Here is a 19,820-nt window from a genome sequence, read left to right as displayed (position 1 = left end):
GTAATATTATTTTGTCGATATTTATGACAATATTTTAAATTATAATTTAAAATTTAATTGAATATTATAAAAAAATATAATTTTTTTAAAAAAGTTGACTGGCCCGTCAAGGCTGTAGCCCACGTACTTATGGGTTGGGCCGATCATTTTCTGGTCCACGCCAAAAATGGGCTAGCCCAGCCTGACCCGTAAAATATCAAAGCCTGTATGAATTTAGCCTGAATGGAGTGAGTTAGCCCATATTGGCAGCTATAATCATCACTATCGTTATTGATTTAAAATTATAAAGATGGACTATATACTTTTTATGAAAAATTAAATAAGAAAAGATTTGAATTGCGAATTAGATTGCAACTTATTTTTTTGGGGTAAATACCCTATAAAAAAGTTTGCCCAGTAAACTTAAAACTTAGGGTAATAAAATTTTAATTATATATATTTGGAGACAAAAATTAGAAGTCACTCTATCTAACAATAAAAATTACTCCATGTTTAACAATGTATTTTTACTATTAACTTTACGCACTTCTTAAGAAATTACAAATAAAATAATTATATTACCTCGCTAAATATAATAAATATAATATCTTACAAAATATAGTAATAAAGATATGATTATAATTAGTGATAACAATAATTTAAAATTTGGTCAAGTGGACTATTAAAGATCTCAAAATAGTAAACATTAAAAATTGTCCTATTTCGGGGGAGGCTCCGTGCAAAACGGTGAAGCCCATGGAGTATTTAATTGGGCTCAACATGATCTTTTACGTATATGGGCTTCATTTTATTCTTTCTTTCAAAATTATTCTCAAATCAACCTAGTTAGGGTTTTGTGTTTCCACAGCACGGCTGCTGCTGATGAACTCTTCATCATTTGTCAAACAATTGAAGATAATAATCCACCAAATTTAGTAGATCCAGCGTAACAATTGCCCCTCCATAGTTAATCAATGCCGAGAGAAGAGTATTGCACGCTCAGTTTATCAATGGCGAATACATCCGTTTACAAGTTTTCCATTTCATTTCCCGTTGATACTAACATGGATAACCGTGCTTGTAAAATGATTCGGGAATTTCATTTGAATTGTGAGCTATAATAATATTTTGTATTGGTTCCTAAAATTCATGACATGGTTGGTGCATAGAGCTTGGTCCCTCACATTCAGAGCTTTAGCAACCAGAATACAACATTGGAGCTGCGCATTTGTAAAGAGGTACATTAATCAAACTTTGTTAATTATACTCTTCAATTTTTATACATATGGATGAATCCTCATATTTGTACTTCATATAGACATCCTAGGAGCAAGCCAAGTGGACTACATTATGTCAAACACTCTCTATGTTATATCAAACACTTAATGGTAGACATGAACAAACTCAAATATTATCAAATATCAAGAGGAACATTTGATGAGATGTATTATTGACAAGTTACTTTGGATGTCTCATCCAAACACATTGACTCTATCAATTATCTACAAGTTTTTCTCCAACTGCACTTGTAAGCTTTCGCTTCTTCTGGTTCAGTTCCTTGTTTATCTTTTTTGTAAAAGAATGATACATATTTTATCTGAAAATAGTTTAATTTTTAACAGGAAGTAAGCAAGCAATTGTATGGTTGAGGGGATCGCAATTGTTGCTCAGGTACTCATAACTTGCTATAATGCACAATTTTTCCAAAAATGTCGGTGCACACACTTGTTGCTGAAACTGAAACGATGAGACGGTAACACGAAACCTATAGGTTAATTTGAGTGGGCAATAAGGAAGGTAGAGTAGTCATATGGTAATTTTGAGCCTGAAGCCCATATATTTCACTGGGCTCAAAATTACCATATGAGTACTCTACCTTCCTCACTGCCCACTCAAATTAATCTATAGGTTTCGTGTTACCGTCTCATCGTTTCAGTTTCAATTTGAGTTTCCACACCATGGCTAATGGTGAAGAGCACTTTCTCATTTCTCAAACAGTCAAAGAAGATATCTTAACAAATTCAATAGATCTAACCTTAGAGAATTGAGTTTGATATTTTGTTGTAGTTTAAGCTTTATCATATTAACTAATTTGAATAGTTTGAAGAAGCTTTATGTATGCTCAGTTATTTTCATTCTTTTACAAACATACAAGTTGTTGCCCCGAGTTTATAAGTTTTTCATTTCATTTATCGAGTTATGAAGCATAGGTGTACCTGTTAATATGGATATACGCTCTTGTAAAATGTTACGGGAATTCCACTTGGTTTGTTTTAAATTTCCTAATGGTCTTGATCACGACAACTTCTGTTCAGATTTTCCTCATCTTGAAACTTTATTGGGACCATGTCAAACAGAGAAGCCTATCAAAATTTCAGGTTCATCACTTAGAAAATGTATCTTATCCTTCCCACAACTATATGATTGTTCAAGAAGAGGTATAAATTCATCTCCAAATTTGTCTTCTTACCAATATAAGGATACAACATTTCAATCATATTTACCTCCTCCAAGTGAGGTTTTAGAGAACAACAATAATATTGTATTGGTTCCTAATGTCAATAAGATCATGAATAGAGATTGGTTCCACAAGTTGAGAAGTTTTCTTGAGAATTTTAGCAACTACAATACAACATTGGACATATGCGTTCGTGAAGAGGTACACTAAATCTTCACGTCCATTTAACTAGTGAATTGTACTTACTAATATACATCATTGACATGGTATCTCCATTTAAATGGACGTTATCTAATTCAATTTCTTCCAAATTAGCAAAACACGCTTCTGAACTCAGCCATGGCATGGCCTAGGAAACTGAAATCAGATGACAGAAAAACCCCCAAATCATACGTCGCCTTTGAGATTTGAGGAGGATAGAATGTACACAAATCTTTCCCTAATCTCACTAAGTTTATGCAGAGGCTTCCAAGTTGGATTCATTGTTTCAATAAAAGCATAATCCTCTTCTGCTTCCTCACAACTATCAAAAAAGATCAACACTATTATAAGTAATCAAAATGATGTTTACCATCTACTAGGGGAGTTTTTACTTCAGTAGGTGCATTAATATATCCTAGCATAATTGGAAATTAAGAAACCTGATAAAACCCTATGCTTGTCGTAGGCAAATGTGTTTCTGTCATGGCGAGAGAACAAGTACACCAGAAGATTTTTACATGGAGAGCAAATTGGAGAACAAAATAAAATCACATTACGTTGTCTCTCAATTGGACTAGAAATAAATCTTACCCTCAAAGTCTCAAACTATTATGTTTCCTTGATTCAATAATACCACTATTGAACTTAATGGGTTCATAAATCATTCTGCGTCTAAATCATCAATAGTACCACTGTTGAACTTAAAAGGTTCACAAACTATTCTACGCCTAAATAAAAAATAGATATTTTGTGGACTTTACATACAAGTATATGTTTCTTAATCTCAAGCACAAAAAGAGCTTTTTGTTGTGTCTATCCTTCTCTTTTTTGAGATAGACTATACATTCGATTTTTTTTAATTCACGCAAAGAATGAAGTTAGATAAGGCAAAATATATGGTATAATTTGCATTTACTCGAAACACATGTCTTTAAGGCAAAATATATGTATAATTTGCATTTTACTCAAAACACATGTCTTAAGACAATATATAGTATAATTTGCATTTACTCCAAAACACATGTCTTACTATAAATTATCTCAATTTGGCCAACATAAAAGAGAGTGACCTAACTTAATAATTGCCAAGTAAATATGAAATTGAACTTCTTTGTCTCTGCCTTTTCATTCGTAACTCGCTTTTTCATTCGTAACTCGCTCCCTAACCTTGAAATCCTTTAGGAAATGGCGCCAACACTTGTTCTGGGAATCTGCACAACAGTTGTCTTTCCTTCTGCTTATGAGAAACTCATTGCAGATTTCCTGCGCAAATAAGCAAATGATATGAGAAAAATTATATTTAAAACCTTGAAGAGAAAATGGAAAACAATGTAAATATAAGTTTGAGAACATTACTAGTGCAAATGCAGCAAAACTAGTTGACATTGATATAGTCAATACATTTGGATGAGACATCCAAAGTAAGTTATCAATTATATATTTCAACAAGGATCTATGGGATTCTTCTAGAACTTTGAACCTTATGTCTAGCTTTAAGTGTTCTATATGAGGTACCGCTTGTGTTGGAATTCTCCCAATTGATATGCTCCACAATTTATGCCCTCGTTTGCCCAGTACAGAAAAAACTTGTCTTCATTATTCATGCATTGTAAGAAGACGTCTATAGTCAGTACGATGAAAATAATTGTGATATGTTAACAAATCTAAAGTATGTTCATGTACCTGATCATGAATGGTTAACGCCAATCCAATACGATTGTTGAGTTTTGTAAGATGACTTCTCAATTGGAGGAATCAAACTCTATTGATCTTCTCAACATGAGGAATCAAAGAAATGTTGATGGTGTTCAACAACTTTTGAGTTTTACTCAGAGCTAAAAATGATTTAAATGTTCTACCGACGTATTGGAAAGAACATAAATTTGGAACTGAAACAACACTTTTCCTTGAAGTATTAAAATTATACAGTTGTGTGAATGTCAAGGTTAATTTTCTAAGTGATGGACTTGAAATTTTGACACACTTAGATGTCTCACAAGGACCAAGGACCAGATTTTCAAGATGAGGAAAATCTGAGATGAAGTGTTCATTATCAAAACCAACTGGAAATGTGGGACATACCAAGTGAAATTCCCGCAATATTCTACAAGCATGAATATTCACATTAACGGCAACATTGCATCTATTAAAGTGAACAAAATGGAACACTTGTAAACTCGGAGCTTTATGTGCAGTTGGTAGGTTCTTATCCTTCTATTACCGACGTACAAGTTATTGCTCCGAGTTTACAAGTATTCCATTTTGTTCACTTTAATAGATGCAATGTTGCCTTTAATATGAATATTCGTGCTTGTAGAATGGTGCGGGAATTTCACTTGGTATGTCCCACATTTCCAGTTGATTTTTTGATAATGAACACTTCATCTCAGATTTCCCTCATCTTGAAAATCTGGTCCTTGATCCTTGTGAGATATCTAAGTGTGTCAAAATTTCAAGTCCATCACTTAGGAAATTAACCTTGATATTCACACAACTGTATAATTATAATACTTCAAGGAAAAGTGTTGTTTTAGTTCTAAATTTATGTTCTTTCCAATACGTCGGTAGAACATTTAAATCATTTTTAGCTCCGAGTGAAACTCAAAAGTTGTTGAACACCATCAACATTTTTTGATTCCTCATGTTGAGAAGATCAATAGAGTTTGGTTCCTCCAATTGAGAAGTCATCTTACAAAACTCAACAATCGTATTGGATTGACCTTCACCATTCATGATCAGGTAGATAAACATACTTTAGATCTGTTAACATATCACAATTATTTTCATCGTACTGGCTATAAACATCTTCTTACAATGCATGAATAATGAAGACAAGTTTTTGTGTACTTTGCTTTTGAGTAATACACAAATCGAAAGAAGATCGTTCATTCCAAAATTCGTCAAATAAATGTATACATTTTATAACCCTCCTCGCAATGCTAATTTCTGCTAATGTAATCAAGAAAACAAAATCTTCAAACAAAACCTTATGAAGACATTTTTTTCTGAATTGACCAAACGAGAACATAAATTCTGGAGCATACCAATTGGACAAAGTCCAACGCAAGTGATACCTCACATCGAACACTTCAAGCTAGACATAAGGCTCGAGTTCCAAAAGAATCTTATGGATACTTAATGAAATATACAATTAATAACTTACTTTGAATGTCTCATCCAAATTCATTGACTCTAGCAATGTTAGCTAGTTATGTCATTTGCACTTGTAATGATCTCAAACATTTAGATATAATTTTTGGTTTTCCATTTTGTCTTTAGAGGTTTTAAATCTAAGTTCCTCTTATCATTTGCACAAAATCTGTAATGAGTTTTTGATCAGCAGAAGGGAATACAACTGTTGTGCAAATACTCAGAACAAGTATTGGCGCCATTAGAATTCATTGTAAATCTTTTAAGTTCAACAGTGGTTGTGGTACTATTGAATCTCAATCACAGAGATTAGTTTCAGTCTTTGAGGGTACGATATATTCTGGTCTAATTCAGAGACAAAGTAATGTGATTATTTTTTTGTTTCTCCAATGTTCTATCCTTGTGAAAATATTCTAGTGTACTTTTTCCCTAGGCAGAGGTTGTAAAATTCGATTTATAATGGTGTAGGTTCAAAATTTGTATATGCTTAGCCTATCTTGTATATAATTATCGTGTTGATATAATTGATTTGTATTTATGTCATTAGCGGAGTTTTGGGCCATTGTAAAAGGAGCCCAAAAAGATTGTTAATGCATTAGAACTGGCAAGCCCACCTGATCGAGCTGCAGATCATACTATTGAGCCTTCTACTAATGGTGCATCTCAGTTGGTTAATGTTGTCGGGGTGTACTATACCTGATCACGAATGGTTAAACATAAACATAGTATGAAATCAAGATAAAAACATAACTTATGTCTAAAAATCTTTAGTAAATGTAGAAGGCTAGATTATACTATAAGTATGTTCGGCAAAATCAAGGTAAAAACATAATGAAATGGAAACTTTATCCGTAAAATGAAGTAAATCGATTTTTTTTTAATTTTAGATGTGATTAAAGGGTACCAAATAAGTTATACGAGGAAAAAAATTTAACATGACATGCTTCCGAAATATTTTTTTCTAAAAAACTATTCTAGTTAGAGTTATGAATAAAAATGTTCCACTTTAATATCGCTCATTTATTGTGTTTACCATTTTATTTCTATTCATTATGAAGTGGATGAATTAAAAATTTAATATTTTAAAAAATTCACCTTTTTCAAAATAATTAATTAAGGATATAATAGGTCAAAAAAATTATTTTTTTTCTTGATTTGTCAAAATGGACGAGTAAAAAGAGATAACTATAAAATGACAAGTGGATAAATAAGTACTAATAATGCACCACACAAAGAATTATGTACTTTTACCCCCCAATTTATATATTGCATGATATGAATCTTAAGAGTTGATTAAATTTTTATTTTATTAGAATTCTTTATTTTATAAAAATACTTTAAATTGTTAATTATTTGAAATTCGAAAGTTTGAATATAGGTGTTCAATTGTTTCTCATATCATTTGCTTATTTGCGCAGGAAATCTGCAATGAGTTTCTCATGAGCAGAAGGAAAGGCAACTGTTGTGCAGATACCCAGAACAAGTGTTGGCGCCATTTCCTAAAGGATTTCAAGGTTAGGGAGCGAGTTGCGAATGAAATGGCAGAGACAAAGAAGTTCAATTTCACATTTACTTGACACTTAGTAAGTTAGGTCAGTTTCTTTTCTGTTAACCAAATTGAGATACTTTGTAGTAAGACATATATATGTGTTTTGGACTAAATGCAGATTATATTATATATTGTCTTAAGACATGTGTTTTGAGTAAATGCAAATTATACCATATATTTTGCCTTAAAGATGTGTTTTGAGTAAATGCAAAATATACCATATATTTTGCATTATCTAACTTCATTCTTTGAGTGAATAAAAAAAATTTCTTCGAAGGTATAGTCTATCTGAAAAAAGAGAAGGATAGACACAACAAAAAGCTCATTTTGTGCTTGAGATTAAGAAAAATATACTATGTAACGTCCACAAAATATATATTCTTAATTTAGGCGTAGAATAGTTTGTGAGCCTTTTAAGTTCAACAATGGTACTATTGATGATTTAGACGCAGAATGGTTTGTAAACCCATTAAGTTTAACAGTGGTACTATTGAATTTGGAGATGAATCTATACTTGTTCTTGAACATGCATATAGTTGTGGAAAGGATAACATCCATTTTAGGAGGGATGAAGCTGAAATTTTGATAGGCTTCTCTGTTTGACAAGGTCCTATTAACAAAGTTTCAAGATGAGGAAATCTGAACATAAGTTGTCAGAATCAAGACCTTTAGGAAATTTTCAACAATCCAAGTGAAATTCCCGCAACATCTTACAAGAGTATATATCCATGTTAAGAGTAACATCTCCCCAAAACGAAATGAAAACTTGTGAAATCGGGGCAACAACTTGCATCTCCGTAAAAGAATGAAAATGACTAAGGTGTATATAAAGCTTCTCCAGAGGATCCAACTTAGTTAATACTAACAATTTATCCTCGAGAAAACATCAAATTCAAATCTCTAATATTAGGATACTTACTAATAAACTTGGATAGTATTTTTCAGATAACATAACACCTTCCAATTTCAACTATTGTAAAGAGGGAATTATTTCTACACCACATAACACAAGTCCACAAGTAGTTAACTGTAGTATAGTAAGACATTTCGACTGAAAAATATAGGGCAAATAGCTGCCATACCTCGGAACAAATGACTCAATTTTCAAGTAAACCTCCTGAAAATCGTTTCCGTCGAGCAATTTCATCATAGAGATCCCCATTATTGAATTGAACACGCAATGCTCTTTTCTCAGCATTGATCAACTTATATTTTAGAAGCATCCAGAGAAAAACGAACCGACTTCCAAAACTCGTTATTCGAGTATGTAGTTGGATTTTTTTCACCGAAAACGGATTCATCAAAGGTTAAAGCCAAGTGTGAAACATGCCATTTTTTTTTGGAAACAAGGCAGACATGGAGTAGATCGTGAAAATTAAGGCAGGAAAAAAATGGAATAGAGAAGATGATCGGGCAATTGTAAGGTTGGATCTACTGAAATTTTCTTTAACTGTTTGAGAAATGAAAAAGAGTTCTTCACCATAAGCCATGGTGTGTAAACTGAAACGGCAACAAGTGTGCACAGACATTATTGAAAAAATGATGGGTTAGAGTTATTAATTAATTCAAATAAATGTACATATTGTCATTCAGAAAATTTCGTTTTTCACACTTGAATCTCTTTTTTTTTCCGCACTTTATACAAATACATATATTTTTGTCCTCTCTCTTTCTCACTTAACAAACACAAATTATACAAATAACAATGTATTTGTATCGTATAAAGTGAGTGAGAGAGATTTGATATACAAATGTTTTAATTCGATTCAATTGAATACAAATTTCATGCAAATATATAAATACAATCATTGATACATATACATAATAGATACATTATCGGTGCAATCACTTGTTTGTGAAGCCCATATATTTAATTGGGCTCAAAATTACCATATAACTCTTCCCCATTAACCTAGATTTGTGTTACCGTCTTACTGTTTCAGTCATGGCTAATGGTCATGAGCTCTTCCTCATTTCTCAAACAATTAACGATATCCTAACAAATTCAGTAGATTCAACTTTACAATTGCCTGATCATCTTCTTCATTCCATTTTTTGTTGCCTTAATTTTCACGATCTGCTTCATATCCCACTTGTCTGCAAAAGATGGCATCATAATACACCATCACACTTTGCTTTAAACTATAATCAATCCGTTTATAGTGAAAAAAATCCAACGACATACTCGCATTACGATAACTGGAAATCATTCGTTCTTCTAGTAAGTTGATTAATGCTGAGAAAAGAGCATTGCGTGTTCCATTCAATGATCACGGGGATATCCACGATATCATGAAATTGCTCGACGGAAACGATTTCCATGAGGTTTATTTGAAAATTGAGTTATTAAAGGTTCCATGGTTTTGTTCCTATTTGCCCTGTTTTTTTCAGTCGAAATGTCTTACTGTTCTTCATTTAACTAATTGTGGACTTTATAAGCATGCGATACGTGGTGAACAAATAATCCCCTCTTTGCAAGTGTTGAAATTGGAAGGCGTTTTGTCATCTGAAAAAATACTATCCATTTTTATTAACAAGTTCCCTAATATTAGAGAATTGAGTTTGATATTTTGCTTGAGGCTAAGCTTTATCGTATTAACTAAGTTGGATTGTTTGAAGAAACTTTATGTACACCTCAGTTGTTCTTTTACAAACATACAAATTGTTGCCCCAATTTTACAAGTTTTCCATTTCGTTTTACGGAGATATGAAAGCAGAGATGTTGTACCTGTTAACATGGATATACGTTCTTGTAAAATGTTGCGGAAATTTCACTTGGATTGTTGGAAATTTCCTAATGGTCTTGATCCTGACAACTTCTGTTCAGATTTTCCTCATTTTGAAACTTTGTTAATAGGACCTTGTCAAACAGAGAAGCCTATCAATATTTCTGGTTCATCACTCAGAAAATGGATCTTGTCCTTCCCACAATTATATGAATGTTCAAGAAGAAGTATAAATTCATCTTCTTTCCAATATAAGGATACAACATTTCACCGATATTTAGCTTCTCCAAGTGAGCTTTTAGAGAACAACAATAATATAGTATTGGTTCCTAAAGTCCCTGAGATCATGAATAGAGCTTGGTTCCATAAATTAAGAAGTCATCTTGAGAATTTTAGCAACTACAATACAACATTGGACTTATGTTTTCTCAAAGAGGTACATTTAACACCCATATTCAATCTTTTAGTTAATTACTTTTGTTATTTATATTGATGAATCAGCTTCTTACTGTGCATGAAGACAAGTTCATGTGGACATCCTAAAGGCACGCCGAGTGGACGAGCTCCAACACAGCCGCTACATCATATCAAACACTTAATGGTAGACATGTACAAGCTCAAATATCAACAGGCATATTTGATGGGATATATTGTTGATAACTTACTTTGGATGTCTCATCCAAACACATTGACTCTATTAGTACCGGCTAGTTTTTCTCCAACTGCATGTGTAAGCTTTCCCTTCATGTGTGCGTGCTAACGAAAGAATGATACATCTAGTTATTTGAAATAAATTTAATTTTGAACAGGAAATAAGCAAGAAGTTGTTTGGTAGAGGTGATCCCAGTTGTTGCTGGAGTACACAAGATAAGTGTTGGCGCCATTTCTTAAAACATTTCGAGGTTAAAAGGAAAGAAGAAAAAGAAAAGCTCGATGTGTTAAACTTTCACTATGTCCCTCTAGGACCAGGACAGGTCAAAGAAGATAGTAATGAGAAGAAGGACAAGTTAATTTTCACATTCACTTGGAAAATTCAATAGATAGGCAACTCTCTTTTTGTTTTACTGGATGAATTCTGATCTGCTTTTAGCACGGCTCAAGTGCTTGTTCTCTTCTCTTCGCAAAAAGTTGAAAACAATTTCAATACTCTTTTAGAGAAATATATTTGCTTTTTAATCAAAATACTTATAGATAATTAATCAATCCTAGTTTTAAGGGATATGGGTATTGATTGTATGTTCAATAATATGTTATAAAATAAAATAAAATAAAATAGTTTATCCGTGTATCTAGATAATAAATTTGTCAGAAGAAAAGCCCATATATATTGGGATCGTTACCATAGATTTTCCTCCAAATAAACCTATTACCATAGATTTTCCTCCAAATAAACCTAGTTAGGGTTTTGTGTTAGTGTTTTGAGTTTCCATAGCATGGCTTATGAAGATGAACTCTTCATCATTACTCAGACTGCAGGTGAAGATAATTCACCAAATTTAGTTGATCCAGCCTTACAATTGCCTCATCATATTCTCCATTACATATTTTCCTACCTTAGTTTTCATGACCTGTTTCATGTACGCCTTGTAAACAAAAATTGGTATCTTAACACACCAACATACTTCAAAATCCACTTCAATGAATGTCTTTTCCGCAATAAAAATCCAACTTATTACTCACTTAACGAATTCGAACTCCGGGATTCAATCCGTTCTTCTATCGACACTATTAAAAACAAGTTGATCAATGCTGAGAAAAGAGTGTTGCACGTTGAGTTTATCAATGGCGAACGCGTCCGCCATTTAACGAAATTGTTGGAGGAATACAATTTCCATGAGGTCTATTTTCGCACTACTGAATATGACTACAAGTTTCCCTATATTTTGCAGTCGAAATGTCTTAATGTTCTTCATTTAAATAAAGGTTATCTTGATAAGCATGTGTTATGTGATGAAGTAGCAATTCCCACTTTGAAAGAGTTGAAGTTGAAATATTTCAACTTATCTGAAGAAACACTATCTAAATATATTCATAAGTTCCCTAATATTAGAGTACTGAGTTTGGTCAAATGTTATCTTGATAAGCATGTGTTATGTGATGAAGAAGTAACAATGCCCACTTTGAAAGAGTTGAAATTGGAATGGTTCAACTTATCTGAAGAAACACTATCTAAATTTATTCATAAGTTCCCTAATATTAGAGTATTGAGTATGGTCAAATGTTGGGGGATAAACTCTATAGTATTAACTAACTTAGCTTGTTTGGAGAAGCTTTATGTGAACGTTAGTGATTCATCTTCTTTTACAAACATACAAGTTATTGCCCCGAGGTTACAAGTCTTCCATTTCATTTTACGGAATAAGTATCCTGAATTCAAAAACGTTGTTACCATGGATATTCGTGCTTGCAAAATGTTGCGGGAATTTCACTTGAATTGTACCAAATTTCCTAATGGTCTTGATCCTCGAAATCTCTGTTCAGATTTTCCTCATCTTGAAACTTTGTTACTTGGCCCTTGTTGGACAAGGAAGCCTATCAAAACTTCGCTCAGAAAATTGATCTTATCCATCCCAAAGATATATGAATGTACAAGAAAAACTCTAGTTTCATCTCCAAATTTGTCTTATTTCGAATATAAGGGTATAACATTTCAACCATATTTAGCTCCTTCAAAACTTTTGGAGACCAACTATACTATTGTATTGGTTCCTAAAATTCATGAGATCATGAAAAGAGCTTGGTTCCTCAAATGGAGAAGTCATCTTGAGAATTTTAGCAACCACAATACAACATTGGAGATACGCATTAAGGTACATTAAATCTCTTAATTAATCATCTTTGTTAACTATGCTCTTTAATTTTTTTTATATATTATATATGTACCATTGATGAATCATCTTCTTACTATGTATGAAGACAAGTTTATGTCATCCTAGTAGCAAGCCAAGTGGACGAGCTCCAACACAGCCGCTACATTATATCAAACACTTAAAGGTAGACATGAACAAACTCATATATCAAGAGGAACATTTGATGAGATATATTATTGATAACTTACTTTGGATGTCTCATCCAAACACATTGACTCTATCAATTCCCACTAGTTTTTCTCCAACTGCAATTGTAAGCTTTTTTCCTTTCTTCCAGTTCAGTTTGATTCATTTTTTTCGTAAAAGAATGTTGTATCCCATTTGAAAATAATTTAAATTCGAACAGGGAGTAATCAAGAAGTTGTATGGTAGAAGGAATCGCAATTGTTGCTCAAGTACTCATGACAAGTGTTGGCGCCATTTCTTAAAATATTTTGAGGTTAAAGAAGAAGAAGAAGAAACAAAAAAACATCCCGGTGCATCAAGTTCTCTGTATCCATGGAAGGTCAAAGAAGACGAAAAGATGTTGACAAAGCTCACTTTCATATTTTTTTGGAAACAAAAAATCAATAGTTAGGCCACTCCCTTGTTAGTTTTGTGGTTTTTTGCCTTTATAGGATGAATATTGGCCCGCAATTAGCATGGCTCAGAGCTTTAATAATTATTTCTATTGTCTTTTTGATTGACCTGTTCTCTTCACAGAATAAATTTTGGTTAGCAATTAGCATGGCTCAAAAGCAACATCCTTCCGGTAAACATTACATAAAGAGCTAGGCTTACAAATGATACAGTACTAATAATGGTAATCAAGTAACATCTAAAATGCCAAATATGGGAAAGGGAATAGTAACCAGGGTGGGTGGGGGAACTGGTAGCGCCTGTGGAAGGTGAAAATGGAGGAGACAAATCACTAGTATATTGAACTCATATTAGATAAAAATGCTGCTAAGTAATTCATTCATCTCAAGTGATGTTTACATACAGAAACTGCTAGATATTACAGGTCTACAATGTAATAGTAGTTGTACTAATATATATATGACAACAACTTATCTTGGAAAATTTACTGGGGGTTCCAGGCTACTGACAAGTATGCTGAGATCAATGTCTTTGTCTTCAAACTTCTTAACAAAAGGGTGACTCTGAAATTGATATTGTCGTAATGTGGTGAGTTGCACATTTACAGACAGCAACTAAAAAGGAAAACACATGAAGGATGATGCAATGAGTTATGCTTACCAAAAGGTCCAGAGCTGAAGATCTATCCCTGGGATCCTTTTGAATGCTGTGTTAATAAAACAATGCAAGTTAGCTAGAGAAACATTAATTAAAAATTCTAGCCAAAACACATAAGCAAAAGATATTGTTTCCTTACCAAGCAGAAACAAATGAACAGAATTCTGGGGAAAATTGATCTACTGGAGCAGAAGGTGGTGGACTGCTAACAATAGCATCCAAAAGCTCGTAAAAGCTAGGCCGAGCTTGCTGGTCCTCTGACTGTATGTATGGGAAACGTCCAATAGCACATTCAAGGATGACCATGCCCAAGCTCCAGATATCACTCTTGTAGTCATAGGTACTTCCACTTATTCTTTCAGGCTTAATCAGGGACAGGGTAAATAATGAGTCACTTTACTGCTAAACTGCATTCAATCATAAAACTAATCCTGGAAGGAATTATTCACAAGATTGCTGAAGTGATACAAGAATAAAAGGCAATTATTGTTGCAAGTTTGATTCCCCCACATACCGCAAATTCTTTTCTTGATCAAAAAGAGCAATTAATCAAAACACAGAACAAAACAACGTTACTGCTGTAGGAAGAGGACTTACTGCCATATAATTGTAGGTTCCAACAAATGTATCCCTTTGACCCATAGAGCTGGCTAGCATTGCACTTACACCAAAATCTGTAATTTTTACCTCTCCTTTGTGGTTCACTAGCAAGTTTGATGGCTTTATGTCTCTGTGGATAACATGTCTCTCGTGATGCAAGTAGACAAGACCTTGTAAAACCTGCAAGAAAATATCAAGCGCTGAGGCATAAATTCATAATAGGTAGAGCAGAAGTTTGTTCAAAGATTAGTTTCTAGAAAACCAAGAACCTGCTTGCAAACAACTGCGAGATATGGTTCAAGAATGGTCTTAAGTTGCCCGATTACATCAACTAAAGATCCACGGTCCATATACTCCAAAACCAGAGATATAGCTCCATTGTGATAGAAAGAGTGGTAGCATACAACAACATGTGGACATTGTGATGCTTGATTTATTTTCAGTTCTTGCACTATCTGCTTACGAATATCTTCTTGTATATTCATCTGGATAACCTGGATCAGAAACAATCATCCATCAACATTGAAGGACGTGATCAGGATGAAGTTAAATCAAAATACAATTTCGGCGCACCACTGCAACAAAATATGAAATGGGTCAATTTGCACCAAATGGCCAAGATACAAGGGTCAAATGGCACCACCGCGGAATGAAAGATTTTGCAAATTGTTATTCCAAGACACTAAGACAAATGTGCTTATTTGGTTGTTTTTTCCAAATGCTAAAACGGTTCTCCAATAGGGATTAAAAACTCTTTTTTAAGATTAGTGTGGTTTTGTTTCGAGTGCTACACCTTAAACAAGAAAAGCTTGCTCCTATGCAATTCACCAATGGAGGATCATTACCATAGCCACTATTGGATGATATTGATAGGTATAGCGACCTATGTGTTAGTATTGCACTCTTCTTGGTCCTAACCACACAGTGACATCATAAACCAATTAAATTGGAGAAAAGAGGAAGTCCAAGGCATTCTTGCTTGGTAGGTACTGACCTTCAGAGCAAACAATGTTCCAACCCATTTATGACGAACAAGTTGAACAACACCCCCACTTCCTTTTCCAATGACTTTGATGGTTTCAAGATCTTCCAATGAAAACTGAAGATCTATCTCCTTAGTTTCTGAGGGCTGTGAACATTGCACACAAAACATTGAAACTTTCCATCAGATCATAGAAATGTACAATACCAAATTTTGAATTAACCTAAAATTTAAGTATATATATCCTTGCTTGGAGCTAAATTCAATTTGACGAAATAAAACATCAGACAAAGATATGTACAAATTTACGGAAGTTAACAAATTGAAGTTTCCAAAGTGCAACTATAGCTAAATATACAATCAAAAAGAACCTGCTCAACTTAAATAGAATAACAATGAAGACATATCAGGTCAAAAGTATCTGCGAATTTACAAAAGTTAACAAATGTAAGTTTCCAAAGGGCGGCTAGAGCTAAATAAACAATTGGAAATAATCTGCTAGCTTAAAATGGAATAACAATGAATAAATATCAGGTTAAAGTGTATGCAAATTTACAAAAGCTAACAAACTTGAAGTTTCCAATGCGCGACTAGAGCTAAATAAACAATTGAAAATAATATGCTTAACTTAAAAAGGAACATCAATGAAGACATCTCAGGTTGGTTTCATAACTGAAAGTAAATGCAATACGAAATACGAAAACTTAAACTACAACATGTGGAAATAGCAAATAAAATCAGAACAAATTATCTCTGTTTTGAGCCCTGAGTAAGGAAAACTCCTTGGTAGGGATAGCTTCCCTCAAATGGGCCCTATGCAGTGCGAATCCGAGTTAATGAGGCTCCAATGCAGTTACCGGACAAGGATAGAAACCAAAAAAACAAAAATTAGAAGTTCGATCAGTTAAATTGAAAAATCTCACCAGAGATTCATTCTCTTCAGAAATGAGTCTGAGTCCTTTCTGGTTCAAAAGTAAATCGCCATCATGAAACGTTCCACTCGCAGTCCTGAATCAATAGTATCAACATCATTTTTTTTCACTAAATAAATGGGATTTTTTTCAAAAAAGCTGTACTACAAGTAGATTCGAGGTAACGACTAAGAAAGATACTTACAAGAAGCTGGAAATGGGAGTATCTTGAGCGGGTACAGAGAGCTTAAGCTGCTTCAATGGCTTCGCCGTCTTCATAATTTTGATCCACTAGGGTTTGAAAGGGGAAGTGGAGATTTAAGAATTTGAAAAGTGAAACGGACCGCCCAAATAACCACTGATTTTCAAACTCAGACAAATGCCAACAAATTATATTCTATTTCTATTACTGACAGGTTTGAATTTTTATTCTACACATTTTATTTTATTTTTTTGAATAAAAACAAAACAAAACAATCAGTAATCCTTTGTTTTTTTTATTATTTAAACGAAAAAGTTAAAAATATCTTTCAACTATTAAAATTATCCAATTATATCCCTATTTAATCCCCTTTTTTTAAAAAATAATAATAATAATAATAACGTTGAGATGGGTTCTACCTTTTAGAAAAATATATGTCACCTAAATGTTGTTAGAAACATACTGTCACGACCCAATTTCTCGAGCCATGAAGGCACCTACTATAACCCATCAGTAGGTAAGCCAAACCACAACCCAGAACCACACATAATGGGTGTGAGGGTAGAAACTAAACAAGACTAAGAAAAATTACTATAACAACATANCATATGTTACCTAATTGTTACTCCTAATATAGCTGATTTTTTCAATGAAAATCAAGTGATTTCTTTTTATTTGAATGTATAATTTTTCGAAGGAAGAGTTATTCGATGCGTATATTGATGCATGTAGTTTGAATTGCACGAGAATACGATAACCTGTTCACCCATGATATTCTCCATCCGGCCAGCCCAAATAGTTGGATTAAACCAAAGCGTGTTGAGTTTCAAATAGAGATTGCTTGAAATCCATCAATTTCCAGCTACCAAATCATTAAAAATATTAGTGCTGTAGCCAAGTGTAAGGTAAATGGTGTATTTATTTATAGTTGTAAACAACACAAGGGAAAGCCAAACATTAGTGCTAGCCTAAACGGCGTGACTATTCTCCCAGCTGATCTTTCATTGTAAACTTGAAATGCATTTGGTTGGAGCCATTCGAATGACAAAAAGCTTGGTGTTTTAAGTGAAGAAGGTAGAAGAGAGTCCATCATCAACTCTCGATTATAAAAGCAATCCTTTGCTTGGAGCAACTTTCCAAGTCTTCTGGTACGAAAACCATAGCATTCTTCTCGATGAAGTCATATGTAGAGAGATGAACCACCTGCACATGATGTACAATAGATCAAACACATTACACATCCATTGCATATTGATCACAAAACACCTATTCACCAAATAAGGTTTTATAGACAAGTTCCACCGTGACAATGTCATCAACTTGCCAGTGTCCACTTGCAGATTGCACAGCTTGCTTAGTGTTAATTGGCTCTTTATGACTGTTCAACCCAGCATACGATATCTAGACATATTGCTGCAGCCAAAAAATAAATAAAAGTGCCCACCTCACGAAATCTTTTAACTTTTTTAAAGGGTCTTTCACACATTTCAATGTTATACCAGAGCAAACAGCGAGTTCAAGTCTCGCAATCATCTGTCAATAAAATACTTCAATGAAACTAATCCAAGAACAGTCTTTACAAGGTAAGAGAGGGAGTGATGCAGCACAGAAGAATATATAAAGAAAAAATGTCATACTTAACCAAATAACACCTTATAGATCACATGAATAAACACAAACTTAGTTGTCCTCCATATCCCAATCGAAGTGATGGGATGCCCAAAGAAATGGGAGAAAAAAGATGCCGTCTACGGCCTTCCCAGATATCAGTTTTGCTTATGTAAGTTACTTTTCATCTTTTTTTCTTTCATTTAGCTGATAAATTTGCTAAAATAAGTTTCATCACATTTGATATCAACTCCTTTTTATCAACAGAAGCAACTAGGCTTAGAAATTAAGAACCAATAACAATTGGAGCTAATGTTACCAAGAAAGGAATGGAGGTCATTATCCTACTTTATCAAAAACAATATTTACATAATGCATGTAATCAACATGTACAAATGTGAACAATTCACTGTGATAGGAGAAACCAGGAGACCCTTACATTAGTATTTTTCAACTCCAGATTGTACAAGTTCATCCTGTCATATTGAAATAATGCCCCAGCATTTCAAGTGCAATGATTCAGCTATATAAACTTTGGACCTGAAATTCTGCACTAAGTCAACAGGAGGCTGAGGAGCCACATAAAGTGCCCACAATGGGACTGCACAAATTTAGCACCAACGACACCCTTGATATCAGCTGGATCCACAATAGTAGATGGCTTCACAACTCCAAGGACAATACATTGCCTCCAACATATCCAAGACATTGGGTCAATTGGCATGACGCATTATCTTAGAAAATCTGAGTGGCCGGTCTTTAAGCCGTATGAATTTAAAATGTGACAGAACACGCCAATATAAAGCTCAATAACCAATCTAGCAAAACAATTTTTGGGACAAACTCAAAAGCAGGGAAAGAGGACACTAGAGGGGGGAAACGAATATGAAGTCCTTGAGAAGTTTCAAGTTGTGGGACATAAAATCTTTTACATTTATCGCATCCCATTGATCAAGAGGGACATATTGTAACGGCCCCTAGGAACGTGCACAGCTGCATAATTTAAAAGGTCGCCTATTCAGATGTTTTAGTTGTTTAAACGTGTTCTGCATCTAATTAAGAAGGATATCTCTCCTTCACAACTATTAACTAACTTATCTAATTAATGCCATCAGGGAAAGAATAAAGGTTTCTGTCATACTTGCACTTATAATGGAAACAATTTGAAATTCTGTCTCTTCAGTCAAGCCCTCTTCTTTGGTCTCTTTGGACCTGACTATTCTTTTATATTTTTAGACGACTCTATTATCAAAAAGTATTAAGTATTGAGTTTTGATTCATCCTATTAAGGGAGAGCCCCGGTGTGATTTACATAACTGCTGAAAATGAACATACAAAGACCCATTTC

General features: G+C 33.6%; 3 protein-coding genes and 3 pseudogenes across 3 annotated transcripts; 3 read left to right on the top strand and 3 right to left on the bottom strand.

The window, feature by feature from the left end:
- Nucleotides 1–1,724: 1,724 nt before the first annotated feature.
- Nucleotides 1,725–3,371, top strand: LOC107013652 (annotated as a pseudogene).
- LOC114076525 lies at nucleotides 3,371–5,825 on the bottom strand (annotated as a pseudogene).
- Nucleotides 5,826–8,016: 2,191 nt separating this feature from the next.
- LOC114076524 lies at nucleotides 8,017–8,851 on the bottom strand (annotated as a pseudogene).
- A 272-nt stretch (nucleotides 8,852–9,123) lies between these two features.
- On the top strand, nucleotides 9,124–11,155 carry LOC107013651. Its single transcript, XM_027915493.1, has 3 exons — nucleotides 9,124–10,499; nucleotides 10,584–10,793; nucleotides 10,873–11,155. The coding sequence occupies exons 1-3, from the start codon at nucleotides 9,630–9,632 to the stop codon at nucleotides 11,101–11,103; spliced, it is 1,311 nt and encodes a 436-aa protein (XP_027771294.1). The 5' UTR covers nucleotides 9,124–9,629; the 3' UTR covers nucleotides 11,104–11,155.
- Nucleotides 11,156–11,442: 287 nt separating this feature from the next.
- LOC107014248 lies at nucleotides 11,443–13,619 on the top strand. The gene is made up of 3 exons (XM_015214101.2): nucleotides 11,443–12,873; nucleotides 12,980–13,186; nucleotides 13,280–13,619. Exons 1-3 carry the CDS (start codon nucleotides 11,497–11,499, stop codon nucleotides 13,508–13,510), a joined length of 1,815 nt encoding a protein of 604 aa, XP_015069587.1. The 5' UTR covers nucleotides 11,443–11,496; the 3' UTR covers nucleotides 13,511–13,619.
- Nucleotides 13,620–13,832: 213 nt separating this feature from the next.
- Nucleotides 13,833–17,063, bottom strand: LOC107012802 (mitogen-activated protein kinase kinase 6). Its single transcript, XM_015212729.2, has 8 exons — nucleotides 16,868–17,063; nucleotides 16,675–16,759; nucleotides 15,764–15,898; nucleotides 15,039–15,263; nucleotides 14,767–14,949; nucleotides 14,309–14,532; nucleotides 14,173–14,218; nucleotides 13,833–14,075 (listed from the first exon to the last, which is right to left on the bottom strand). The coding sequence occupies exons 1-8, from the start codon at nucleotides 16,939–16,941 to the stop codon at nucleotides 13,983–13,985; spliced, it is 1,065 nt and encodes a 354-aa protein (XP_015068215.1). The 5' UTR covers nucleotides 16,942–17,063; the 3' UTR covers nucleotides 13,833–13,982.
- Nucleotides 17,064–19,820: the final 2,757 nt, after the last annotated feature.

The sequence above is a fragment of the Solanum pennellii genome, chromosome 3 (genome assembly GCF_001406875.1).
Source record: "Solanum pennellii chromosome 3, SPENNV200".
NCBI classification, from domain to species: domain Eukaryota; kingdom Viridiplantae; phylum Streptophyta; class Magnoliopsida; order Solanales; family Solanaceae; genus Solanum; species Solanum pennellii.
Note: the sequence above shows the minus strand (reverse complement) of the source record. Positions and strands in the feature narration are given on the sequence as shown.